At 35.9% G+C, this 26,394-nt stretch overlaps 1 protein-coding gene across 3 annotated transcripts in view; it reads right to left on the bottom strand.

Annotated features, from left to right (window-relative positions):
* The window catches only part of SRBD1 (S1 RNA binding domain 1), a 197,884-nt gene that overhangs the window by 115,097 nt on the left and 56,393 nt on the right, over positions 1 to 26,394 (bottom strand). For all 3 annotated transcript variants that reach the window (XM_081833502.1, XM_081833501.1, XM_081833503.1), the window contains exons 13-14: positions 25,487 to 25,577; positions 24,629 to 24,736 (exon numbers count right to left, since the gene is read on the bottom strand). In XM_081833502.1, coding sequence (XP_081689628.1) covers positions 24,629 to 24,736; positions 25,487 to 25,577 — 199 coding nt within the window. The remainder of the gene's footprint in view (positions 1 to 24,628; positions 24,737 to 25,486; positions 25,578 to 26,394) is intronic.

Genomic DNA, 26,394 nt, shown 5'->3' on the forward strand with positions numbered 1-26,394 from the left:
ATACTTAACAACTAGGGGCTTCCTGTTAGAAATAAATAAGAATAGGTGTAAAGGTACTTGAAAAAGCTGTAGTAAACCCACGGGATAGTATTACAAAAAAAGTCTGAATTAAAGAATTTACTAAAATCTACTTTTCACCTGTAAAAAAAGGACATCATGATTTAGGAAAGAAATACACATCAGAACACAAAATAATTTACTATAAAGTAAAAATATTTTCCAAGTAAAACTCCTAAAGTCAATATTCGAAGGCAAGTTTCCTGATTTTTGATTGAAGTAACCTTTCGTCTACAAACAATTTGAAATTCTTACTGAGAGTAATTCCCAGTTCATGAAATCACATTCTACAAAGCAATGACCTACTGACAAAGCAAATAAGCAGGAATAATTTGTTGTGGTGAGGTAGCATCGTGGCTAATCAGCAGTACTAAATAATACAAGTATAACTTCACAAGTAAGCGTGTATTAATCTCAAAAAACATGTGAGAGATAAAATTTATGTGGCAACCCACTTATGAAAGAAAAGGAAAAAGAAAGGTTATTTTACCGCCATACAGTATTTCCTAAAATGCAAAAACACCATTCAGAAACACATCCCAACACAAATAATTTAACTATGACTTAGTTTAGTTAGCTTCTGAGCTAAAATTAGGCAGAAAAACAATTTTCTTACATGCCTACATAATCCATGACTGGAATGAAAACAAATACACATCACACTTCTGTACCCTTTTCAGCAAGAATAAAATGGAATGGGGGATGTTGGAACTGTCTGAGACCTTCTGGCTCCATCATTATGGAAATCAATGACTATTCTGACTCAGGGTTTCCAGAGGAAATATCTATTTTCATCACAGTCTCTCTCAAAGTGTTCCAATTCTCATTTAAACCATTTTTAAAATCACTAACAACTTCCTTGTACCTTCAAATGTTATAGCACTTACAATTTTCAAAGCATTTTCAACCCAAAACTCCAAGTCTGTCTTAGATTATGAACAGCTATGACAGATCATATTCTTTATCAAATATCTTTATTTGGTCCTTTTATCATTGGATGTCACTTTCATTTTAAAAGGAATTTCTGTATCTCGTGAGAAAACCTACTACTGAGCAATATGACCGAGACACTTGGAAACTAACAGTGCTTTAAACTCAAGAACGGCAAATTCGGTGAGAATCTGGGAATAAGAAAGAGTAGATGAGATGATATCCTACGGACATGAAGTGTGGAGGCACTTCAGAATGAAATGGGACTTCTTATGAGTTACTGAGTAGTAGCACTTAACAGGGTCCAACACAGTTGTGCTACAATATGTATTACTTTTCTGTAACTGTCACAACAACCCTGTTGTTATCCCATACAACAGCTGAGGAAACTGAGGTACAGAGAGGTTGGGCAATTTGCTGATGTTTATACAACTAGTCAGTGGCAGGGTTACAATAAGAACACATAATGTGACCTAAGAGCCCATATTCTTAACCATTATTTTGAGCTATGTCCAATATTCAGCACAATGCAGATATCTCATTAATCTTCATATTCCTGAGAGGCAGATATTATTCTAATTTTACTAATTAGAAAACTGAAGCTCAGAATAAAGAAACTTTCCCAAAGTCAGACAGCTAGCAAGGAACAGAGCTGAGGTTCAAACCTGAGACTATAGGACTCTAAAGTCTATGCTCCTAGACTTAGCATTAGACATCTCACCTACTAAAGAGGCAAAGACTCCTCCACCACCACAACCTCTCACCAACCATTGTGATATTTATTTCTCCTCCTCTGGCTCTTCCATGCAATACAGATTCTTCAAGGAATCTACTGAATATTTAATTATCCACAACACCTTCCAACTTCCTTGAGCACTTGCTAGGAGACTTATTTTGAAAGTCCAATTTATCTATTTTTTTCTTCTGTTGCTCATGCTTTTGGGGGTCATATGTAAGAGTCCTCTGCCAAATTTGAGATCAAGAAGATTTACTCCTATGTTTTCTTCTAAGAGTTTTATAGTTCTAGCTTTTATATTCAGGTCTTTGATCCCTTTTAAGTTAATTTGGGTATATGCCATAAGGAAAGAGTTGAATTTCATTCTTTTGTATGTGGCTATCCAATTGTGCCACCAACATTTGTTGAAAAGACTATTCTTTCCCCATTGAATGATCTTGGCACTCTTGCTGAAATCAGTTGGTCAAAGAAATGAAGGTTCATCTATGGACTCTCGGCTCTACTCCATTGATTTATATGTCTGTCCTTGTGCCACTTACCACATTGTCTTGATGATCATTGTTTTACAGTAAGTTTTGAAATCAGAAAATGTGAGTCTTTCTTCCACTTTGTTCTTTTCTGAGGTTGTTTTGGCTATTCAGGATCCTTTGCAATTCCATATGAATTTTAGAATCATTTGTCAATTTGACAAAGAGTTCAGCTGAGATTCTGATAGGGATTGCACTGCATAAGGAGATCAGTCTGGGGAATATTGCCATTTTAACAATATGTCTTCCAATCCATGAACTTGTGAGGTCTTTCCATTAATTTAGACCTTCTCAAATTTCTTTCAATAATGTTTTGTAGTTTTCAGAGTAAGTTTATACTTCTTTTGTTAAATTCACTGCTAGGTATTTTAATCTTCTGGATGCTATTAAAAATGGAATTTTCTTACTTCATTTTTGGATTGTTCAAGTATATAGAAATATAATTGGCAAGTGGCAGTTGCCAAGTGGCAAGACCACTTGGTCTAGTATCTTGCAACCCTGCTGAATATTTTAATTAGTTGAACAGGTTTTTTGTTGTTTTTTTTTTAGTATATTTTTTAGTATTTTCTACATATAAGATCATGTCATCTCCAAACAGAGATAGTTTTATTTCTTCTTTTCCATTTGGATATTGTTTATTTATTTTTTGCCTAACTGCCCTTGCTAGAACCCAATACAATGTTGAATAGAAGTGGTCAGAATAGAATCCTTATCTGGTTCCTGTTCTCAGGGAAAAGTATCTAGTCTTTCACCATTAACTGTGATGTTAGCTGTGAGTTTCTTCACGTGCCATTTATCTGGTTGAGTTCTTCTAATCTTTGTTTTCTTGGTGTTATTATCATGAGAAGATGTTAGATTTTGTCAAATCGTTTTTCTGTGTCTACTGAGGTGATCATATGAATTTTGTTTTTTATTCTGTTGATATGATCTATTACACTAACTGATTTTTGGATGTTTTTAACCAACTTTACATTTTTGGGATAAGTCTCTCTTGGTCATGGTGTGTTGTTTTATGGGTTGCTAGATTTGGTTTGCCAATATGTTGTTCAGAATTTTTACATTCATATTCATAACTGATACTGGTCTGTAGTTTTCTTGGTCTGGTTTTGGTATCAGGGTAATACTGGCCTCATAGAATAAGGTCTCAGAAGTGTTCCTCCTGCATTTTAGAGGAGTGTGTGAGGAATTAGTATGGTTGTCTGTTCGTTTTAGTATGTGGTAGAGTTCAGTGATAAAGCCATCTGGACCTGGTTTTTCTTTGTGGTTTTTTTTTTTTTTTTACTAATTCACTATTTTTATTTAATATAGGTCTATTCAGATAATCTATTTTTTCTTGAGTCATTTTTAGTAGTTTGTGTCTTTTCAGAATTTGTCCATTTCATCTAAGTTATCTAATTTATTGGTATACAATTTTTCTTATTATTCCTTTGTAATCATTTTTATTTTTGGAAAGTTAGTAGTAACGTCCTCTTTTCCACTTCTGATTTTAAGGATTTTAGTCTTCTCTTTTTTTCTTGGTGAGTCTAGTTAATGGCTTGTCCATGCTGTTGATACTTTCTAAGAACCAACTTTTGATTTCATTGCCATTTCATTGCATTTGTTAATGAAAAGTCTATATTTCATTAATTTATGTTCTATTCTTTATTTCCTTTCTTCTTTTCTCTCTCCTGCTTTAAGTTTAGTTTGCTTTTCTTTATTCAGTGTCATGTGGAAGGTTAAGTTTTTTAATTTGAGACTTCTTTTTCAACAAAGGCATTTACAGCTATAAGCTTTCCTCCCAACACTCCTTTAGCTGTATCCCATAAAGGTTGGTATGTTATGTATCTATTTTCATTCAATGTGTTTTCTAACTTTTTTTTATTTCTTCTTTGATTATTTAGGATTAATAAGTTAGTATTGTTCAATTTCCATATATTTGTGAATTTCCCAAATTTCTAATTTCTATTTTTATTCCATTGTGCTTATAGAACATACTTTGTATTGTTTGTATCCTCTTATATTTATTTATCATCACTGCTTTAAATTTTGTCTTTATTGTGGTAAAGTATTCATAACATATTTTTAATCATTTTAACCATTCAAAAGTGTACAATTCAGTTGCATTAAATACACTGTTAAATGTTTAACAGTTACCAGTACCTTATATAAGTGGAATCATGCCATATTTGTCTTGTGTCTGGCTTCTTCATGTACTTATTGACCATTTGTATCTCTTCTTTGGAGAAATATCTATTCAAGTCCTTTATTAATTTTTTAATTGGGTTGTCTGGCTTTCTGGTACAGAGTTGTGGGAGTTCTTTACATAAAATTCTGGAACCGGCACTCTCTTCTGCTGCTTCTCTAGATCTCTATAGGTTTTTGGCTGCATCCTGGTGGTAAATGTGGAGATCTTCTAGTTGTCATCAAAGATGCCAAAAACAAACTGCTCTTTGGCAGTTTGTGTGAACAGGTGTGAATCCGCTTTCTCACAAGGCATCCTGGACTGAAGGGGTATCTCTTCCAGATGCTCTTCAGTGAAACCAGATTCAGAGCTTGAGCAGATATACTCCTGCAGGCATATGCCTGATTTGAACCAACAACAGCACAAAAGTACCACTGAGGCCCAGGGCCTGCTGCTGCCTCTGCACTACTCACTGCTGACTGCTTAATGGGCCCTCTTTGACATCTGGAAACGCTTTCTTTTGACTAGTAATTGCCTGGGATATAATTTTCCATTCTTTTACTCTTGTCATTTCTGTGTCTCATGTTTTAGATATATTTTTTTAAACATGAAGAGCAACTTTATAAGGCTGCTACAAGGATTAAATGAGTTAATGTATGAAAGTATTTAAAAGATTGCACCACTGCTATGTAAGAGAGGCAAATTCCATCCTCCTTGAAGAAAAACACATTAAATCCAGGCATCAAAGATTTTAGAGTTAAAATTCCAGGGAAAATGAATACACAATTTAAAAAAATCACATAATGCATGTGCCTAAGTCAGCAGAAGTAACAAAATTTGCTTCTGACCCAGCAAACACACAGTTGTTGGAATTATCACATGAAGAATATAGTGTGTGTATGCCGAATATATTTAAGGAAATAAAAGAGTATGCAATGGGGGAGATGGAGCACAATGAAAATGTGCTTAATCAAAGATAACCTTGTAAAGTCCTTAAATGGCCATCTGGAAGCACAACGGGCCAGATGAACTTTTTGTTCCTCTTTTCCTTTGGTAAAGGCCTTCTCTTCCCTGAGCTAACAAAGCAAAAGTTTAGTTTGAAAGGGGTGGGGTGTGAGGTAAGGTGGTGGTATGAGCAAAGGGGTAGCCACATTGTACAGCCAAGGACCCTTATACCAACATTTACTGATTACATATTATGTGCCAAGCACCATTCTAAGTATTTTTAAATGTATCATTCCACTTCATCTTCACCAAATCCTCTGGTAGATAATATTATCATTCCCACTTTTAGAGATGAGAGACCAAAAGATTAAATGATTTGATATACTCACTGTAGCAGTAAGGGGTGAAGCTCTAATTTGAACCTGGCTCGACAGACTGTTCTCTTAACTACAAAAGTAGAAAAAGAACCCACACAAGTTCAAAGAACAAATATTCCAATTTACCTGGAATATAAGAATTTCTGATATCTGAGAACACCTGTTCTGAGAGAGAAGGGCATTTAAGTGGAATCCACTGAAAATAGGAACCAAAATTTCACTACAAATAATAGGAGCAGATCAGAGGAAGATTTAAATGAGATTACCTTGAAAAATAAAACAAAATATTGAAAATGGACTTATTTTAGCTATTATTTAATGAAATATAGGTTTATAAATTATAACTTGGTGCTAATTCCTATAAGGAATGTTAACTTATATGATTCCTTAATGAATGGTATCAGTGGCATAATGTAAAGAGCTATGCAGACTCAGATTATGAGTGCCTGAATGATGAACATCATGCCTTGGGTTGAGAAGGGAGTATCAAGAGATTATCTTGGAAATGTAGCTTAAGGCCAGCTCATCAAAGGCTCACACTCTCAAAGAAAGAAGAATGGCAACAGGAGACACTGTAGGAAAGAAATAGTAGAAACATTCCAGAGGGAGAATCAACAGGATTTGACAGCAATTTGGAGTATATAGCCGAATAAGAAATCAAAGATTATCCATTTTGTGCCCAACGACAGAATTGCTAGCAAAGTAGAGGCTTATAAAAGAACAGAAACACATGAAGAAAAATAGTTGTGGGAGCCAAAGCATGGAGTTAAATTTGGTTGAATCTGAATCACCAGAGAGATACTCAAATGACAGGCAGCAAGCCATTGAAACCTGAGTCCAGATCTCTGGAGAGAACTTCAAACTAAGGATGTACATTTGAACCCACAGATGCAAAAGATGAAGCCCCACAAGTGGATGGAGAAATTACCAAGGAAAAGAAGATCTACAGAGAAGAAAAAGGAAATGAAGAAAATATTTGGAGCACTAAGTTGAAGAGCAAAGAAGAGGTGCAAGGGTGCATAGAAAAAAGAGTTATGAGAAGTGGAAATTAGATTATTCAAAAGAGGTGGGAGAAACAGCAGTATATGAAACTGAAAAGGAGTCAAGATGAGCTGGACCAAATAGTAAATGAAAACTATTGCTTCTATATAAAAACAAAAAATGGATGCTGTGCTTACACTGGATTTTGGAGACAAACATTCCTCCAAGTTACTAAATTCAACAAGACAGATACATTTTACATTTTCCCACTTAACACAAACCTGTCACTTCTCACTAAGGAAAAGTAGCCAGAAGGAGATGACAAAAAAAAAAAAAAAAAAAGTCAGTAAGAAAATGAAGAGTAGAAGCAAATCAAACCTGAAAGATCTAAGATACTTCAGAAGCCCAACATGTTACTGGGAGATTCTCCGGTCAGCTTCTTTTATCCACTTCTCATACTCCCCTGCCAAAAACCATGAATGAGAAAAATATCAAGTCTCAAATCTGAAAATTTAAGCAGGAGTCTTTAACATCCTTCCAGTCTTTCTACACCTGACAAAATTTATTGAAACAGAAAAAAAGACTGATCTCTTGGTAAAAATTTTACTTATTACTTTTCCCACCAAAGTCAAAACCACCTAAAAGTAGCATTTTGTATTTAGAACGAGATACAGAATCTCAAAAAGAGTTTGACAGGTAAAGGCCCTCTCGTAAAGAAGTGGAGATAAGAAAGAAAAAAGATATCGGAGTTCTTCTTATATAACCAATAAATTTTTTAAAAAACTTTTTTAAAAGATTTTATTTATTTGAGAGAATGAGTGAGAGAGAGAGAGCACAAGCTGGGGGAGGGGCAGAGGGAGAGGGAGAAGTAGGCTCCCCGCTGAGCACGGAGCCCCATGTGGGGCTCAATCGCAGGACCCTGAGATAATGACCTGAGCCAAAGGCAGACGTTTAACCGACTGAGTCACCCATGCGCCCCAACCAGTGAATTTTAATTCAAAATAAGCCTACGACCTGGAAGAGAAGGAAATCACTGACCCTTAGAAATCAGAGCATATGATCTGAATAGAAATGCACATCTTCAAAGTATTTCTTATACACTGAAGACACTACAGAAGCTTCTTCATGCCTGTATCCCACCTCAAAGTTTTAGCATTTTGGCCACACCAACATCTGAATTCTGAGCCAAGAGACATCCGCAATATATTACTGAGTGTAACTTAAAATAGCAAGTAGAACGTGACAATGGCAATGGTGACAGCATCAGGATGGAACCATGGAACTGTTGGAAATCAAACCTGTTGGGAGCTGGGAGGGTAGTCTATCACACTTCTTGTGGTCCCTTATATTCCTAGATTCACGAAAATCATTCTGTTGAGAGGAAAAATAAAATGCTCTGAAGAATAAGAGGAATTTTAGGTAAGCAGGGTAACTAAGGGAACATAAAAAAATCAGTCGAAAACATACCAGTCAACTGTAAGCTGGTGACTTATCTGCAAGCCCAACTTGCTTATCACTAATTGATAAATTTATAATCCTTGACTCTGTTGATCCTTTCAATCAAGCTTTAGATTAACTTATAGTTATTATGTTTGAATGATTAAATATACAATATTAGGGCTAATTCATGTGCTTTAACTACACTGACCTTAAATTAGCTAGGATATATAAAACCTCAGAATTAAGGGGAAAAAAAAAAAGATGCATGCATCAGTATGCTAACCAAAGGACTCCACAATACTGGGCCTCACAAAAGCTGAAATGCTTGCAAGATAAGATTGTGATGACTTTTTAGGCAGTATCACGCTTCGCTGTCTCTCAATTCCCTAGGACTATGATGAGTCATATCAAATTCTTAAAGGAACATATCTTCTAGGAAAAAAAGATGTTGCTAACTGTGAAGGGGGAGAGAAAAACGTGGCATGAATGGAAAGGTACACATCTTCCAGCCTTCATTCTACTACCGATTTCCTAGTATCTACCCCTCTCAACCCTCGGTCACCTTTCCTAATGCCAGGGGTGAGCCATATATGATGCACAGCAGTGGCAGCAAGAAGTTCTGCATTTCCTGTATCAGGAAACGGGCAAGATGTACCTCTTCTACCCCCTTCCTCAATCATAGACTCAAATGCCAAGTAAGTTGCATATGCTGCTCACTCCCCCACATAAACTAAGCTATCTGTCTTCAGGAGACCTCTACAGCTCTGTAGCACTATGTTGACAGTGAGAAAGGCTGTTACCAAACTCCTCTGTGTTAGTTACACTGTTGGTTTCTTACACTTTACAGGCCAAAGACTTTAGTTCAATAAATCGCAAGATCAGGTCTGGGTTGAAATTTATTTTCCTGCCATATATGAATAAAATGTTAAGCAGCTAAGTGCAAACAAAATTACAGAATATCAAGAGAATACGCTATTTTTAAAGCGTTTTAATATTACACAAATACATTTTAACAAATACCAATTACAAAAAGTTTTTATTACAATAGATTTTAAAAGACTTCTATAGGTCAAGATTAAGTAATTTGAAAACAAAGTATAAATTTGAAAGCAAATTTCATTTTCTAAAATATTCTGTGATTTCTATTTTTCACTATTTAGATTAAGATAGGTCTGCGGTAAAGATATTAGAAATAGATCCACAGATAATCCTTGTGATAATATCTGAAAAGCAAAATGTTTTAAACATTTTTTCTTAAGTAGAGAGAAACATCCAACAAATGTTTGTGAAACAAAGAAGGAATCAGTTTCAAAACTGAGCTACAAGAATTCTACCCCCATATATTTAACCTAGAACAGAGACCATAGACTCTAAAACATGCATTTACAGGAAAATAAATATTCCACAATACATATGGCAAACCTTGTCTGAGTCCTGTTTCCTTTGTTCTTCTTAAGACTCAGTTTCCCGCATTACTATGTTTAAAAGCTTTTTCTCAGATGGCTCAGTAAAGAATAAACAGGCTGTGAAGTTAAACTGGTTAAACAATCTCTGAATAAGATACTGACTTTGCCTTTTATTCTGCCTTTCATGGAGGTTTGATGAATTTTCTCTGGCCACCCTCTTCAATTTCCTTATAACCAAGATGAGTGCCTCCTCAACTCTAATCATAAGTGCCACTTTGGACTAAAGATTCCCCAACCCAAAGAAAAACACAAAAACAAACCACCTCGGGAGGAGCACAGCTGAAAAAAAGTATGTTCTTAACTTCTCGTTTACTCCCTTCTCTAGCTAACTATTGCCACCCAGCCACCACCACGCCAGCTACCACCACCATAACCAGCCCCCCCACAAAAGACTTGAAACAACTGCTTTAAATTTCTTTTAGTGCAGCAAGCAATAGCTTGTAAAAGGATGCAAACCAGCTGAAACATTTGACAGACAGTGTTAAATACCAGGGAATTCCTATCAACCATTTTACTTTAAAAGGTACTTTGATGTTGGCTATCTTTCATGTACCTCTTTCATGGTACATTAATAAAGAAAATGGAGCTGAAGTAAATCAAGTCCCAAGGTCACATCTAGAATTACAGCACTGTAGGTACCTGATGAAATACGGATTAATGCTGCATGAGTAGTGAATAAATAAAAGCACCTCTACCCACCAATCAGGCAAGTTTTACAAGTGCTTCTGAACTTTATTCTGCAACTAGACCTGAGACATCTTTAATCCCCCATGCCCCTGAAACCTAATTATCATAATGTGAACCCAAATGTTAGGGTCCCTTCAAAATGCAAGTGCTGTGAAGCAGAAAAGTAATGGGAATTAAGCTGGGTGTAACCTTAGAAATGTATGGATGTGGGGGAACTTGAAAGTTGTATTTCAATAAGTCAGAAGAGCATAATACAAAGATTTAGCCACATAAAATACATTAGACTCAAAAGGTTCCTCCCTCAAAAACAAAAACAAAACAAAAAAACCCAAACCATATAAAACACAAATAAGTTGGATTCAAACTATTTGCAAGTATTAAGTTTCTGGTCCCAGAATCTCCAAGTCCCATATAATCAAATGAAAAGGATCTCAACAACAAAGAATTCTAGCAATTTTGTATTCTCCTAATGCAATTGAAATGAGAGACAGAATCATAGTGATTCTGTACAACCCAAACTTCTCTAATTTAAAAAAAAAAAAAACAACACCTTAAATGCTCCCAAATAATCAATGGAACATGTTTTTTTTAAATGTCGACCAAAGGTGAGGGAAAATAGCAAGCTCTTTAATGCCAAAGAAAAGAGGAAAATACAAATTAGAATGGGCCAAGGAGTTAACAATCTCAAGGTAAAACTCATCCCATCAGTAATTTGTTGATAATGTAGTCTTATTCCTTACATATCTAATTTATTGAGGGACTAGGACTTTAAAAAGAATTAAAATTACATAATATAAATACATTCATCTTGTACTCACTACATGTCTGTGTTCACTACAACACAGAATTCAGCATAAATCAAGATTGCTCTGGGCCCTAATCACAGAGACAGTTACTTAGTGTACCAAAAGATCTACAATACAAGCTTATAAAATGGTTCCTATCTTTACCAAGTACAGCATTTATGGAAAGGTCTGTGAAAACTTATTTCATCTACTTATTTATAAACATTAGAATATTTTTTTAAAGATTTTATTTATTTGAGAGAGAGAGCACAAGCAGGGGCAAGGACAGAGGGAGAGGGAGAAGCAGACTCCCCGCTAAACATGGAGCCCAATGCAGGGCTCATCCCAGGTTCCCGAGATCACGACCCAAGCTGAAGTCAGATGCCTAACCGACTCAGGCACCCCTATAAACATTAGAATTTAAAAACTATTCTAGCAACTGATGTCTCTATGGCAGAAAACAGTATTTATCTGATAAATGTACTTTAATAACAGAACTTGTGTACAGATGAAAATGGTGAACTCCACTCCACTTTCAAGATCACAGTAAAATGTTAGCTTGGAGGGCACCTGGGTGGCTCAGTTGGTTAAGCAACTGCCTTCGGCTCAGGTCATGATCCTGGAGTCCCTGGATCGAGTCCCGCATCGGGCTCCCTGCTCGGCAGGGAGTCTGCTTCTCCCTCTGACCCTCCCCCCTCTCATGTACTTGCTCTCTCTCATTCTCTCTCTCTCAAATAAATAAATAAAATCTTTAAAAAAAAAAAAAATGTTAGCTTGGAGGAGGATCTAGGAGTGTAAGACTGTACATATACACAAACTGGGATAGAGAAAAAATGTAAAACAATTGCATAAAATAAGGCGTTGTTCCTTCCATTTCTAAAGGTTATCAAAAATACTCATAAAATCCCAAACTTCATCACTTGTTACATTAATGCAGAACATACTATTGTTTTAATTTAAATTTTAGGTTCTGTTATAGCAAATACACTTGTCTAAACAGAACATCTGTTTTGGTTATAATACATTGTATCTTTGGCAAGAACTTGTAATAAAACTAAAAAAACAATCAAGACTCTTTATTGGATCTGGCAACAAAAGCAGATTTGTAACCAAAAACCTTAAGACTAGAAATGACCATCACTGGGCTCTAGGCCAGTTCTAATCTAAGTCAATAAACAAAGATCTGCAAGAAGGGCTACAGTTAAGGGGGGTTGGGATAACTCCTGCAGATATTTAAACTGGACTTAGAGATACAGAAACACATGGGTTACAAAACTGGTAAAAAATATTTTATTTTGATCAAAAACTGTCAAATTGAATCTGAATCCAAATAGTATTTTAAAACCACACACACACACACCCATAATTATTCATTCCTTATGCCTCCTTTCCAACATATCTCTTTGAAACGGTCTACTTAAATATATATTTTTAAAAGTATTCTGCCATTTCCACAAAATGAACATAAAGTATATGAGTTGTAAAATAATTTTCCTTTAAAATTTATTTAATGTCACAAACATACCAGAAAGGAAGCTTTAAAACAAGTCCAGTGTTTACAATAGTCAAAGAAATGGAAAGAGGATTATCAGTCAATAGGTGAAGGACAACAAAATCCTAAAACATCACAATACATTTTCTGTAGCCATCAGTGTAGAAAGAAGTGAGACAAATATTCTATCACCTTAACTTGTCACTAAGCATAGTATTCAAACTAATATCCAAAAAACACTTTAAGGCTGTCCCATGTTTCAAGTCTAATTCATGGCCTCCATCACTGCTATAAAATGGAGATGGAGGAGAAAATCTTTTTAAATACAAAGAAACTGACCTTACATGAAAAGCAGAAATTACTGTACTAGTCAAAAATAAATAACAGGGGGCGGCCTGGGTGGCTCAATCAGTTGGGCAGCCAACTATTGATTTTGGTTCAGGTCATGATCTTGGAGTTCTGGGACTGGACCCTGTGTTGGGTTCCACACTCAGCCTGGAGTCTGCTTGGGATTTTCTCTCTTTCTCCCTCTGCCCCTCCCCCTGCTTGCATGCATGCACATGCTCTCTAAAATAAATAAATAAATCTTTAAAATAAATAATTAAATAGATAACAGCAACCACAACAACTTTTCCTCCATATAAAATAACTTTAACTTCACAATATGAGCTTTACATAGCTAGATATATCTTACGTCACATAGCTAAGCTTATTGATTAGATGGGAAGTAAATTCCTTTAAAACAAAACCAAAAAATTAAATCCAGGTGGTTCAAGAGATCTGCTACACATTATTCTGATAGAATCCTCAATGGTCAAATTTCAAGGAAACCTTAGAAATCATCTCATTGAAATCTCTACTGAAAATTCCTTTAACATCACAAAAGTCATTTATCCCTGTGCCAGTTCATCTTATTAAATTGGGTTCAACGTGTTTCCAAAACTTTCCTGATCCTGATTCTTTCTTTTTTAAATTTTATTTTATTGTTAATCACCATACATTACATCATTAGTTTTTGATACAGTGTTCTATGATTCATTGTTTGCGTGTAACACCCAGTGCTCCATTCAATACGTGCCCTCTTAATACCCATCACCAGGCTAACCCATCCCCCCACACCCCTCCCCTCTAGAACCCTCTGTTTCTCAGAGTCCATAGTCTCTCATGGTTCGCCTCCCCCTCCAATTCCCCCCCCCTTCATTTTTCCCTTCCTACTATCTTCTTCTTCTTCTTCTTTTTTTTTTTAACATATAATGTATTATTTGTTTCTGAGGTACAGGTCTGTGATCCTGATTCTAATACACCTCCATGTCTGCAAACTTGAAAATCTTGACTAAATCACTGAGCAGAACGTTAACTAATACAGTGTCTGTGGCAAGCCCCTAGAGACCTCACACCAGACATCAAACCAGTAGCTAATCAACATCCTTCCGGGAGCCATGTAACCAAATCTCTATTTCTCTAGTTTCTCCATTAAAGTATCAAGAGACTATTCAAAGTTGTGCTGAGATCTAAATGTGCCTACCAGTTTTAGTTTTCCAAACAGAAAATGAAATGGGATAAAGCCAAAATGTTTTATTTATAGAAAGTGTACACTGATTCCCAGTAGATATGTTCTATTGTCCCTTCCTAGGTGCTCATTAACCATCCTTTTCTGATTTCATAATAGCCTGATCAAGATCGACACTCAACAGTCATTTGCATCTTTATTCCCCTTTGGAACATTAAAATACCATCCACCCCTCTCCAAGCTTCCATAATTTCTTAATAATTAACCAACAGTGGCACCAAAATTTTATTCCCAAGTACACCCAGAATGCCAGAAAATATTTTATCTGCACCAGAAGATGAAATGAGAAATGGAAACACTCTTACTAATGCCCTATTTTAGTTACATTGTGGTTTTCTTTGGTGATCTTTATTCTATCTTCTTAGCCCCAAATCATTCTATCTTGCCAATCAAAAGAAGAGCACTTTTACTTTCTGATAGCCCCTGATAAGGAGGATGACATTATGTACAAGCAGTGGGATCTCTTTCCTCACTCTCTTTTTCCTAAGATAATCATTATAAATCTTTTATGCTATATTTAACATTTGTGGAGAGGCAATAAATAGAGGGATTCAGGCCTGGAGCCTTAGTCTTCCTGTACTATTTTTGGCAGATCAGTGACTCTTCTTTTACACACACTTGGTTACTTACTTTTTATCAGCTTTGTATTTGACCTTGTAAAATATACAATTGACTGAAAGTTTACAGCCAACACACACAAACTGATTTACTTCCCCATCTTTTTCTGGTGGTAGAGGCCCTGGAAGTCAAAATGCTCCATTCAGAACATGATGAAATATGTGAATTTCAAACCATATGATTGAATATACAGGGCTAAATCAAATACTAAATACTAGTAGACATCGACAAATTAAGAAAAATGTATGAGTGTAAAATAAAAATTGCTCCAAACTTGGTTTGACAAAGAACCATTCTTGTGTAATGTAATTTACAGCCTTCTTCTATGGGGGGGGAAAAAAGCATTCTTCACAGAATGTGTCAGCAATTTTCATATACTTAAATGGGTATAAGACTTAGCAAACCAGTCACCAAAACTATTTTGTTTTCTAGTGTAATTATCGTACATTCTCATTTTCCTCTAGAATTTTGTTACCAAGAGTGAATCTCTGAATTGGCCTAATAGAAGCCTTTTCCTTTGCAAGAAGATTACCAAAAAACTAACATATGTAAATGAAGTGTTTGGAAAGTTTTCTTTGACATGAGGAATTTTAATTGAGAAAATTCTATCCATTAACTTTTTCCAGAGAATTTGGAAAGGATTGTAGTTCATAATTTTAGTGGTGGAGCACATTAGTCCAGCTTACATTTCCCAATGTGCTGAGGACTGTTGCCCTATTTTCTTTCCCTAAGAGGATCTTTTGCAATTTTATAGGGTAATCTGAATTATATTTCTAAGAGTTTCCCAGCTTCTCATTAGGGACTCCTATAATCTTACCTCTTAACTTTGCTTTTTTTTTTTTAAGTAGGCTGTGGAGCCCAACACAGGGCTTTAACTTATACTCATGACCCTGAGATCAAGTCCTGAGCTGAGATACAGAGTCCAACACTTAACTGACTGAGCCACCCAAGTGCCCCCTTAACTTTGCATTTTTAAAGGTTCAAATATCGGACTTCATATAGCAATATTTCTTCAAATTTTTCTGATTATTATTGACAATAAAATATGCTTTACATCACAATCCAGGGCACAATACATGTATGTACCCAAAACCTATATTCATGGAACAATACCTAGACTTAATAACAAGAGATGCACTCTAGTTTTTATCCTTTTTTTTTTTTAAATGCTGATTGGGACCCACTATATGGATGTCACCTTCCTCCAATGGACTGCAACCCACAGTGTGAAAACCATGGGTCTAGAGAGCTCATATGACATGGAAAGATGAGGATAATGAGGACATGAATGTGGATGCGGATAAATGAGGGGCATAAACTCATCATGCTTTTCTTCAGCCTGGGTGATACCATATCACATGGAAAGAATTCCTAGCATAAGAGATAGGAATATATGTTATATCTAGATCTACCTACAACTGCACTTGTTATTTTATCTTCTTACCTTGCTTTTAATTCTCCATAGAGAATTCATCACCAATTAGCATAATATATATAAACAAACACATACATTTAGATTTTCATCTGTTTTCCCTACTAGGTAAAAGCATCAAGAAGTCAAGTCAAGTACCTCCCAGCACAGTACTTCGCCTGCCACACAGTCTGAGTGCTAAGAGTACTTTGCTGACCATATGAGAGCATGTGTAATGGGATGTTTTTGTTCTGGCTTAAGTCCCAAAACCCTGTTGTGCCACCATGAGCAATCGCCCAACTTCATCCTATAAAATGGATATGTGTTTGAGGAGAAGGACAGGGGTGTTAGAGCTGAAAGAGAACATTTCTTTAAGAAAACTGTTGGAACGCTGCGGCATTTTTCCTGCTGCTGAACATCTCATGTGGAGGCATGTCCCACTCACACCATGCCAGGTGAGAGGGGCCTGCCTGGGACCAATATGTGAGTGTGACATAAGAAAGAGAACAGATGTAAACACAAGCATGAGGGGAGAGGGGAGGAAAGGGAGAGAAGGGGAGAGAAAGGGAGAGAGAGAATAACAAAGGGAGAGAGCCATACTAGGGATGAGTTGTTGATCCCCCTTTGAGAGAAGACAAGGATGTATGAACCAAACAGGCCTGCAGGAGACAGTGAGAGGGAGCTCTAAAAAGATTCTGTCCAAGATGACTGAGTAGGAAAGTGATTCAGACAAGAGCAGCCTGTCTGAAACCCAGGACTGAAGGAGGGTCATGGTCAGCCTGAGAACATATCTGCCAAGTCACAGAAACAATTCAAGGATCCTGTTGGGGAAGATCTCAGGAAACAAAAATAAAAACCAAGTACTTCAAAAATTCCCCGTGGAAGAATGAATCAGCAATTGCATGTAGGCCACCCAGAGGGCCCTATCCTCAGACTGCAACTGTCCCCACTGTGTAATATTATGGCTCCTTTTACCTCTTCAGAACTCTGAAGACTATACTTAAAGGAATCTGAAAATTCAGCTGGTGAGTTGGGAAGAAAGGGAACAATAACAAGGAGGGAAGAGTGAGGAAGCTAACCATGCCCCTACAAACCCCTAGAGTGAGGTGGTGTTTCCCTAGAGTGAAACAGACCTGACATAGAAATTAATGCACATCAAATGTGGAGCCTTGAAGATATTTCAATTGTTGAAATGAGACTGTTCTCCAGACTAAAAGGGAATGAACGAGCAGAGACCCTTATCTCAGCCAGGGATGGAAGAACTACTCCAAGCATGAGCTGACTAGGAGTGGGATAGTAAGTAAGCAGTTGTCTTCTTCTTGCACCTTACTGAGTGAGTCCATCTCATTCAATGAAACATTTACACATGATAAATACTTGTGGAATGAATGAATACATAAATAAAATATATAAAAATGTTGATACCATTCTCTGGTGAAATCACAAATTATTTTTATTTTCCTCTTCATATTTTCCTAGATTTTTCAAAACCTCTTTTAAACTTAAAAAACAAAAACAAAAAACACTAAATTGCCAGAGAACAATGTCACACACATTTCAGTGAGCATTCATAAAGTAAACAAATAAAAGAAACAAGTAATTCTTAATTCAAAAGTATAAATTTAGATGATTAAAAATGATCATCTAATTTTACCTTATGTTTTATTTGTCTTCAATATCTGAAAACACCAAATTTTAAGTTTAAAGTAATAGATAAAAAATAGAAAATCAAGTGGAGGGGGGAAACAAAAATAGAAAATAAAGTTATGAACTTGTTTGCCAGTAATATGGAAGATCAGTTACCTGGACCTAAAATGTCAATTTTATTGAAAACAACGAGAAGTCCTAGATGTAATACATCTTCTTATTTAAAAAGTGAGTTGGCAAGAAAGAAATACTCAACCTAAAAAAGGTTAAGTGAATGTGGGAACCTTGATTTCTGAAGCTGACTTTCACCCGAGGGCATTTGTTGAACCAGGTGATTTTTATTTTCCATCTTCGTGGTCTCACAAAGCTTCATACAACTAGAGGACTAGAAGACAAAACCCAGGGTCCACCTATGATGGATATGGGTTATAAAAGATTCCCCTGCCTACTTTTACACATATAAAACCACCAAAGTGGGGCTCCTGGGTGGCTCATTCAGTTAAGCATCTGCCTTTGGCTCAGGTCATGATCCCAGGGTCCTGCGATCGAGCCCCGCATGGGGCTCCCTGCTCAGCAGGGAACCTGCTTCTCTCTCTCTCCCACTCCCCCTACTTGTGCTCTCTTTCTGTCAAATAAATAAAATTTAAAAAAAAAAAATACAGTTTAATATCCCAAAGTATATATATCCCAAGGGGTTAAACCCCCATGGTTTAATATCCCAAGTATATATATGGATTAATATCCCAAAGTATATATATCCCAAGGGGTTAAACCCCCATGTGTATATATGTATATGTATATATGTGCATATATACACACACACATACACCCATGTAAGATTAAACCCCCAGTATAAGGGTCAAAGAGAAATAAGCTCACTGCACCCTACCCCCAGGATAGTGTGATGAAAATGGACTATCTCAAACCTTGTCACAAGGGGAATCTCTGATGAGAACATGGAACAACCATAAGCCATCTTTCTAGTGGGCAGCCTAAATTCACACTACCTGGGTGGCCAGAAAAAAACTCAAGCCGAGAATTTAATTTAAATGATTCCAAGCTCGTAGTGTCTACAGGAGCCTGACAGAAACAAATGCAAATCCTTTTTGGAGTGTCTCACAATCAGCGTAGGCCTCAATGAATTCCCACAGATAAAGTTCCATGAAAATAAGGGAGTTTTCAATAAAAATTAACTGAAGAGGAAACAAAGCAGCAGAACCAGCAGTAACAACAGATAGCAGAAATAGACTTCCAAGGATTTTCAATACTAGAATTATCACACAAACTATAAAACAGCAATGGTTGGTATGGTTAAGGAAATAAAAGACAGGTGTGAAAATATATTCAGGAAAAACAAAAGACCATAAGAATGATCAAGTGGATCTGAAAAAATACAGAGCTTCTGGAAATGAAAATCATAACTGAAGTTAAAAATTGAATCAGATGGTAGCTACACTCATGATGAGCATAGCATAATGTACACTTGTTGGATCACTATATTGTGTGCCTGAAACTAATGTAACATCATGTGTCAACAACACTAAAAAAAAAAAAATTACATGGATGGATGTCAATTCTCCACAAATTAAATTGTAGAGCCAATTTAATCCCAATCAAAATCCCAGCAAGACCATTTGTAGAAATTGAAAGGCTGATTCAACAGTTTATATAGAAGCATAAGAGCCCTACAATAGCCAAAACAATTTTGAAAAAGAAGAATAAAATTGAAGGACTTACACTACCTAATTTAATGACTTATTAGTGTTAAGACATATAGATCAATTAAACAGAACAGACTCCAGAAATAGATTCACATGTATATGGTAGTTGATTTTGAACGAACATGCCAAAGCAGTTCAATGGGGAAAGGAAAATCTTTCACAAATGGTACTGGAATAATCCAGTCATATGCAAAAAAATAACTTCATACCATATATAAAAGTTAACTTTAAATGGGTTATAGACAAATCCCATACTAAATGTGCCTGCAAATAAATACCGAAAATACAGCTGATTAGTCTATACTCATAGGTTTAAAACTGAAGATACATCAAAAATCGAAAATAACCAGTTGTCAACAGATGACTAAAATATGGTGTAACCAAACAAGAGAATTAAAGAAGAAAAAGGAGAGAGGGAAGGAGAAGGAAAATGAGGAAGGAGAAAGGGAAGAGGAGGGAGAGGAAGGGAGGAAAGGGAAGAAATCAGGTGGCTCTGCTGTTTACAAAACACTGCAGCTGGCAATAAAGGCCTTCAGAAAGAAAGGGAAAAATCAGCATCCATCCTTTTTTCAAAACTACTCTCAAAACTAATTAACAGCTTTCTATTCTGTTTCTGTTACCTAAGCTGATTAAGGTTCTCTGGTTAATTTTTGGTTTCTTGGAGAATAAAAAGCTTCAAAGCAACCATATCAGTAACTGAGAAGATAATGAGGTTTTATGGCTTTACAAAGAAAAGTCAGAAGACTTAAAGAAAAGTTAGAGAAATAAAAACTTGAGGGAAGCCTGCATTAAAAAAAAAAAAAAACCACTTGATATTCTTGGACATATAGGAGGTTCTTATTTTCTACAAAAACTAATAAACTTTCTAATATTCTAGACTCAAGATTAATAAAAAACTCAAAAGCCATAAAGAAAAAGACAGATAAATCTTAAAAAGATAAAATTTAGGATGCTATACAAAATAAAGCTTGAATTTAAACACAAAATGGAGAAAACTACTTGCATAATCTGCAAAAATTACAACAAATGGACCAATAATTAATATATAAAAACATTTACAAAACATTATGAACAAGACAAAAACCTCCAACAGAAAAAAAATGAGCAAAGGACATAAGCCATCCACACATACACAAAACAATTCAGAAATGGCCAGTGAGCATACAAAAATATATTTGACTTCATTAATAATAATAGCAAGTATATGCTAAGTGCTGTTCTAAACAATTTATATATACTAACTCATTTAACCTTCACAATAATTTTGTAAAATAGGTACTATTATCATCCCCTTTTACAGATGATGAACCTGAAATACAGAGAGGTTAAGTAATTTGTCCAAGGTTACACAATTCGTTAAGAAGCAGTACTGCTGGGATATCAATATGCAATTAAAACAAAAATGATAGAACAAACATGCATCATAATAATACTCAAGGTCCCAGAGAAAGGTGAGCAGAGACACTGTAGGTAAGAATATTAATTGGCATAGTCATTCTGGAAGACAGCATGGCAATGTACTTCAAAAGCCCTACAAATACGCAGTTTGAAAATTAATTTTCTCAAACAAGCAATAATTCATACAACCCAAGACAGTGATTACATGGGGTAGAGGCACTCCAAGGAAAAAACACACAAGGAGCCTAAAAGCTGGGAACAAGGACAATCATTTTATTCTTCCTCAAACTGTATATAGAGGTTCTATATTCTTTAGATATATTTCACACTAAGAAGTGCTTTATTTTCTTCCCTCTTCATCTGGACTTTTATACGGACTTATAATATAAATATTTTTAAGTAAAGACATCCCAAATTAGCCAACATGCTGAGAAGAGGGAGAAATAGCATGGAAATAATCTCAGTAATAGATTGGGTTTGGTAATTAAGCACTCTGCAGTTTAGGAGCAGTGGTAAGGTACCTCTTTAAACCTGTAGTCTACTTCTTGGAATGGATTCTAAAGCAATAAAGGTATGTGCAAAGATTTAAGCATGAAACATTTATTACAGCTTTGCTGATAATAGTGATGATTAGAAAAAGCCAGCGTCACACAATGAGGAATGACTAAAATATAAGATCATATAAAAGTTTATCCATAGTAATTTTAAATGACTTTGTAAAGTCCATTTATTGGCATGGGAGTGTATTAAGTTGGGGAAATGCTGTAAAACATGTACAGTGTGTTTCTTTTTATAACACACACAATCTAGAAATATGCTCTAAACTATAAATAACAATTGAGCTAATAGAAAAGCCTATCACTTATCTGTGTTTTCCAATTTGAAATAATATTACTAATACCTTTAAAGAAATAATGTTTGTTTTCTAATTTTAAGGCAAGAGTTTCATTAGCTTCACTCTTAAACATTTTTCACAAAGGAGTTAACCCTTTGAGGCTCAAGCTACTCCCTGCAATTAAGTTAAACTCTGGAAAATACAACAACTAATCTCAAGCAACAAAATTACGATTCCTTAACTTCTATTTTCTTTCTATTAAATGGTTGGTACCCTCCTGGAATGAAAGAAGAGAGAGGTCCAATATGTACTTTACAGATGTCCAGCACCGACCCTCTTTTCCTAATATGATCTAGCCGTCTGCTCGTGCTTCAACGGCCAAGCCTGCTACATCTAACCTCAAACCCATAACCCCACGCCTCTCCCACAGCGCCTGTTCCCTTTTCTCATTCTCTCATCACACACCGCACCTCCTCAGGTCACTCTATTTTCTAATTCTTTCATTATCCTAATGATCTAGGGCATTGGGAAGCAAAATTAATTTCCTTTCTCCTATTTTCTATATTTGCCTGCTCAAACTCACTTGTATACTGTAGCTTTCAGGGAAGAAACATAAAGTGCAGGGTCTGAATTAACAGCACAAAATTTTCTTTTCCATTTGCTGCTCCCAGGTTTTTATGTGATCTCATGTAATTCTACAGAACGCACACAATGCTGTGATTTCTAGCAATGCTTCTACGATCAGCGTAAAGTGTGCCAACCATAGTTTGAAATATAAGAAGGCAAACATTAAAGAGTCCTTTTAATTCTTTCACAGTTCATTAAATAAATATATAACTCTAACCATGCAATATTTTTTATTTCAAAATTATCATTTATCTTGGGCAAAATATAATCTCTAATCTACCAAATGCAAATTTCTCTATCAATGAAAAAAGAGAAAAAACAGTAAGTCATAGATTTACCAGAGTGTTAAGCTGAGGGGAAGTTTTCTACAGTTGTTCCATATTGTAATTCTGGTCAATAGCTTGAAAATATTTATCTGATTAAAAATAATTTAAACCTTAATTTGTTGAGATGGACCTATATACAGATGTTTGTGCACAGATGTTATGTTTAATGGGAAGGAGGCAGAGATAAATAAAACATGATCCCCTGATTTAAGAAGGTTTCAATGTAGGAGGAGAAACTAGATACATTGCTCATAAGCATAAATGTCTCATAAGGAGCTAGCCATTTCTACATTTCAATAAATGTTACCACTGCTACACAAAAAACACTATTTTTTTACAAAAGGGAAAACCAGGACAAAAGCAGAAAATAATCAAGTATAATAATTTAACATGAATGGAAACAAACATTCAGATATTCAAAAAATAAAATGAGTGCCTACTATGTGCCAGAGGATTGAAACAGCAAATCATACTAGCACATTTAATATTTTAATGATCTGAAAGTTCTTTTTATAAGCACTACAAATGTACCCAAGATATTTATATTAAATTAACATGAACAAGTTAAAAAAAAAAAAATCAGACAAGTTGCCTGAAATAAACGGAATCAGCTGTATCGGGTCCTTGTACCAGGTTCTCAAAAGGATTGGATGCATGTGCACAGTTCCCAGTATAGGTAAGATCCACAGTATTCCCCAGACCATCCTGAACAAGAAGGGGGACAGGGGAAGCTGAGGTGGACTTTTCAATCTGGTCCTTTCCTGAACCATGGCCTGTGGTACCTACAGCTTTTTTCTTTTTCCCTGACCTCCTAATCCCCTTTGGTTACCCTGCATTTGTTTTCCTGACATCTTGATTACACTCTTGGCCTATGGAACACTACACTAAATACAAGCCCTCCTCTTTTGGCCTACCTCCATGGATCTTAGGATTCTTCTTCTTGTGTTGAGTTTTGTTTGTTGATCTTGTCAGTCACATACTCATCAGTTGACTTATAGCAGTGGAAGATGGTGCTTGTGCACTCTTCCCTAGATATCAGCTATTGTAATTATCTTCTGTCGTAGAATTAAACCCTTAAGAACTTAATATTCTACTGTAGTTTGAAAAAGGTAAGCCTGAGGGGGGCACCCGGGTGGCTCAGTGGTTTAACTGTCTGCCTTTAGCTCAGGTCACGATCCCAGTGTCCTGGGATCAAGCCCCACGTTGGGCTCCCTGCTCAGCAAGGAGCCAGCTTCTCCCTCTCCTGCTCCCCCTACTTGTGCTCTCTGTCAAATAAATAAGTAAAATCTTAAAAAGGAAAAGAAAAGAAAAAGGTAAGCCTGGCTACCTGAAGTCTAAAGGGAAAGTAAGGAAACGAAGGTGAATGAAAGCAGAACTACTACAGATCTGGGGAAGGACTAGAGAAATGGGTCATACTAAGCCAAAGCTATTCAGAAGTTAAGTGGATGCCTATATAAAATGAAAGCTTGCAATGAAGACACAAACAAGAAAGGAATATCAGAAGTGCTTTTAATTGGTAATACCCTTGGTTGTCAGTTCTGAAAACCAATTTATACGCATCAGAACTTTGGGAGAAAAAAGCTAAGTTATCCACAGTCCTATGTACTAGTTTGTAGTTAATTAGAGCCCTCACACAAGGTACAACCTAGAAAACCCCATGAACGCAAGTAAGTCCTATCTTGCTATTTCTGTGGGAGTCTTTAGGATACTGAAACTCAAATTTCTCTAGGAGACAGACACTTTACATTGTCCTACAAAGCGCTTGTGAACAGCAAAAGGTGTTTTGCAGGCAAAGAAGATGGATATTATAAAGAAGAGAGAATTCATCACAGAAGGAACTGTAGAAGTTCCTTTGCTTCTCAAAGAAAACAAACATTCCTAATATCCTTACCAGTAAACAACATCCAGTGGTGAAAAGTAATTTTTCATTATCAGGTCAGCAAAGTAAGCTTCTGTTTCCCGGCAGGCAGTTCCATTTCCAATCACCACCGTGCTGCAGCTGCAAGGGATAAACAAGATGAGAAATGGAATGAGCTCAAGGCATGCTTCTAAATCAATCAGGAGAAAATGCACAGAATGCACAAATACTATCATACGATGATCTTATTCTCTCATATAGCCAAGCAACATCTCCACTATTTCACAATGGAGGCACAGACTTTTATAGAATAAAGGACAATGCCCCTGCATTTGGTATGGGAAGCAATGGAGAAATATTTTACTGTCATACAATCAAGAACAGTCAGCTTTCTTCCCATCTAGAAGGAACCAAATTTACACATAGATAAGAAACTCTGGAGCATTCTAGGCCATAATAAAGACATCATGACTGAATTATGTGATATGTTGCCAAATAATCTCTGAAGCTTCAAACTACCATCACATCCACTCCTCAGATCCATAAAAAAAATGGAAGGAAGGAAGGGAGGGAAAGAGGGAGGAAGGGAAGGAGGGAGGCAGAGAGAGAGAGAGAAAGAGAGAGAGAGAAAGCCTAAATAAAAGAATTCAATGCTCACTTTTGCTCATATTACCACCTTTGTTTAGTGAAGGTGGCAGAGGAAGGGAGAAGCATCCCTCCGGAGTCTCCAAATGTAGAGTTCTCCAGCAATTTGCCCCAGCATTGTTTTACATGATTCCTTCTCTCTCACCAAGGCACTTCCCTTAATCCCTCCCTCCAAATTAGGAGCTACAAAGGTATCTCTGATTGGCTGAGCCAGTGAAGTACTCAAAAGGTTACTTATGTTCATACTTGAAATTCAGCAAAAGCCGCTTTATTTTCTCTGCCTCTCGGAAGCCTTGTCCACAATGCAAGTAAACCACGTCAGTATGGAGTATCTGACCTTAGAGAAAATGAAAAGAATAAGCCAATTTTGTAAGAAATTACAAAACACAACACAAAGATGATATGCTTAAGTAATTTATACCAGAAAAGGGAACTGCTTTGTCTTTTAAAATGCAGGATGAATCATTCATATTCACTAAATCAGATTCTCCCAAAGCACTCTGAAATTTTGTTACTTCCAAAGTTATAAGGACACTACTTTGCTACTTATTATTAACAAAATCATATTAACCAGATTATATGCCATGACACCTAAAAGATAAATGGTTTTTAATAGCACATAACATCAAGCTAACATTTACTGAATATGTACCAAATGCCAGGCAATGTTGTAATGATTCTATTTCTTCTTTTGGGGTGTAGATATGTGAATGTAGATATGTATAATTCTTAAGCTGCATATTTATGACTTGTGTGCTTCTCTATATATTATATTATATTATATTATATTTCAGTGAAAAATATATTCAACATTTGAGGGTAAAGACCTCAAGAACAGAAATAATGAGCTAAGTGACCAACTTAGGAAGCTATGAAAAGAACACCAGAATAATCTCAAAGAAAGTAGAAGGAAGGAAATTATGAAGTTAAAAGCAGAAATTAACAAAATAAAAAAACATATATATAATGGAGAGGATTGGTAAAGTTTAACATTAAAAATCACTTAAGCAACTTCTTCCTAGAAACATCGCCAAAGGTAAGGGAAGCAAGGGCAAAAATGAACTATTAGGACTTCATCAAGATAAAAAGCTTTTGCACAGCAAAGGAAACAGTCAACAAAACCAGAAGACAACCGACAGAATGGGAGAAGATAT

The sequence above is a fragment of the Leptonychotes weddellii genome, chromosome 10 (genome assembly GCF_054177405.1).
Source record: "Leptonychotes weddellii isolate Sample4059 chromosome 10, ASM5417740v2, whole genome shotgun sequence".
In the NCBI taxonomy this organism is placed as follows: domain Eukaryota; kingdom Metazoa; phylum Chordata; class Mammalia; order Carnivora; family Phocidae; genus Leptonychotes; species Leptonychotes weddellii.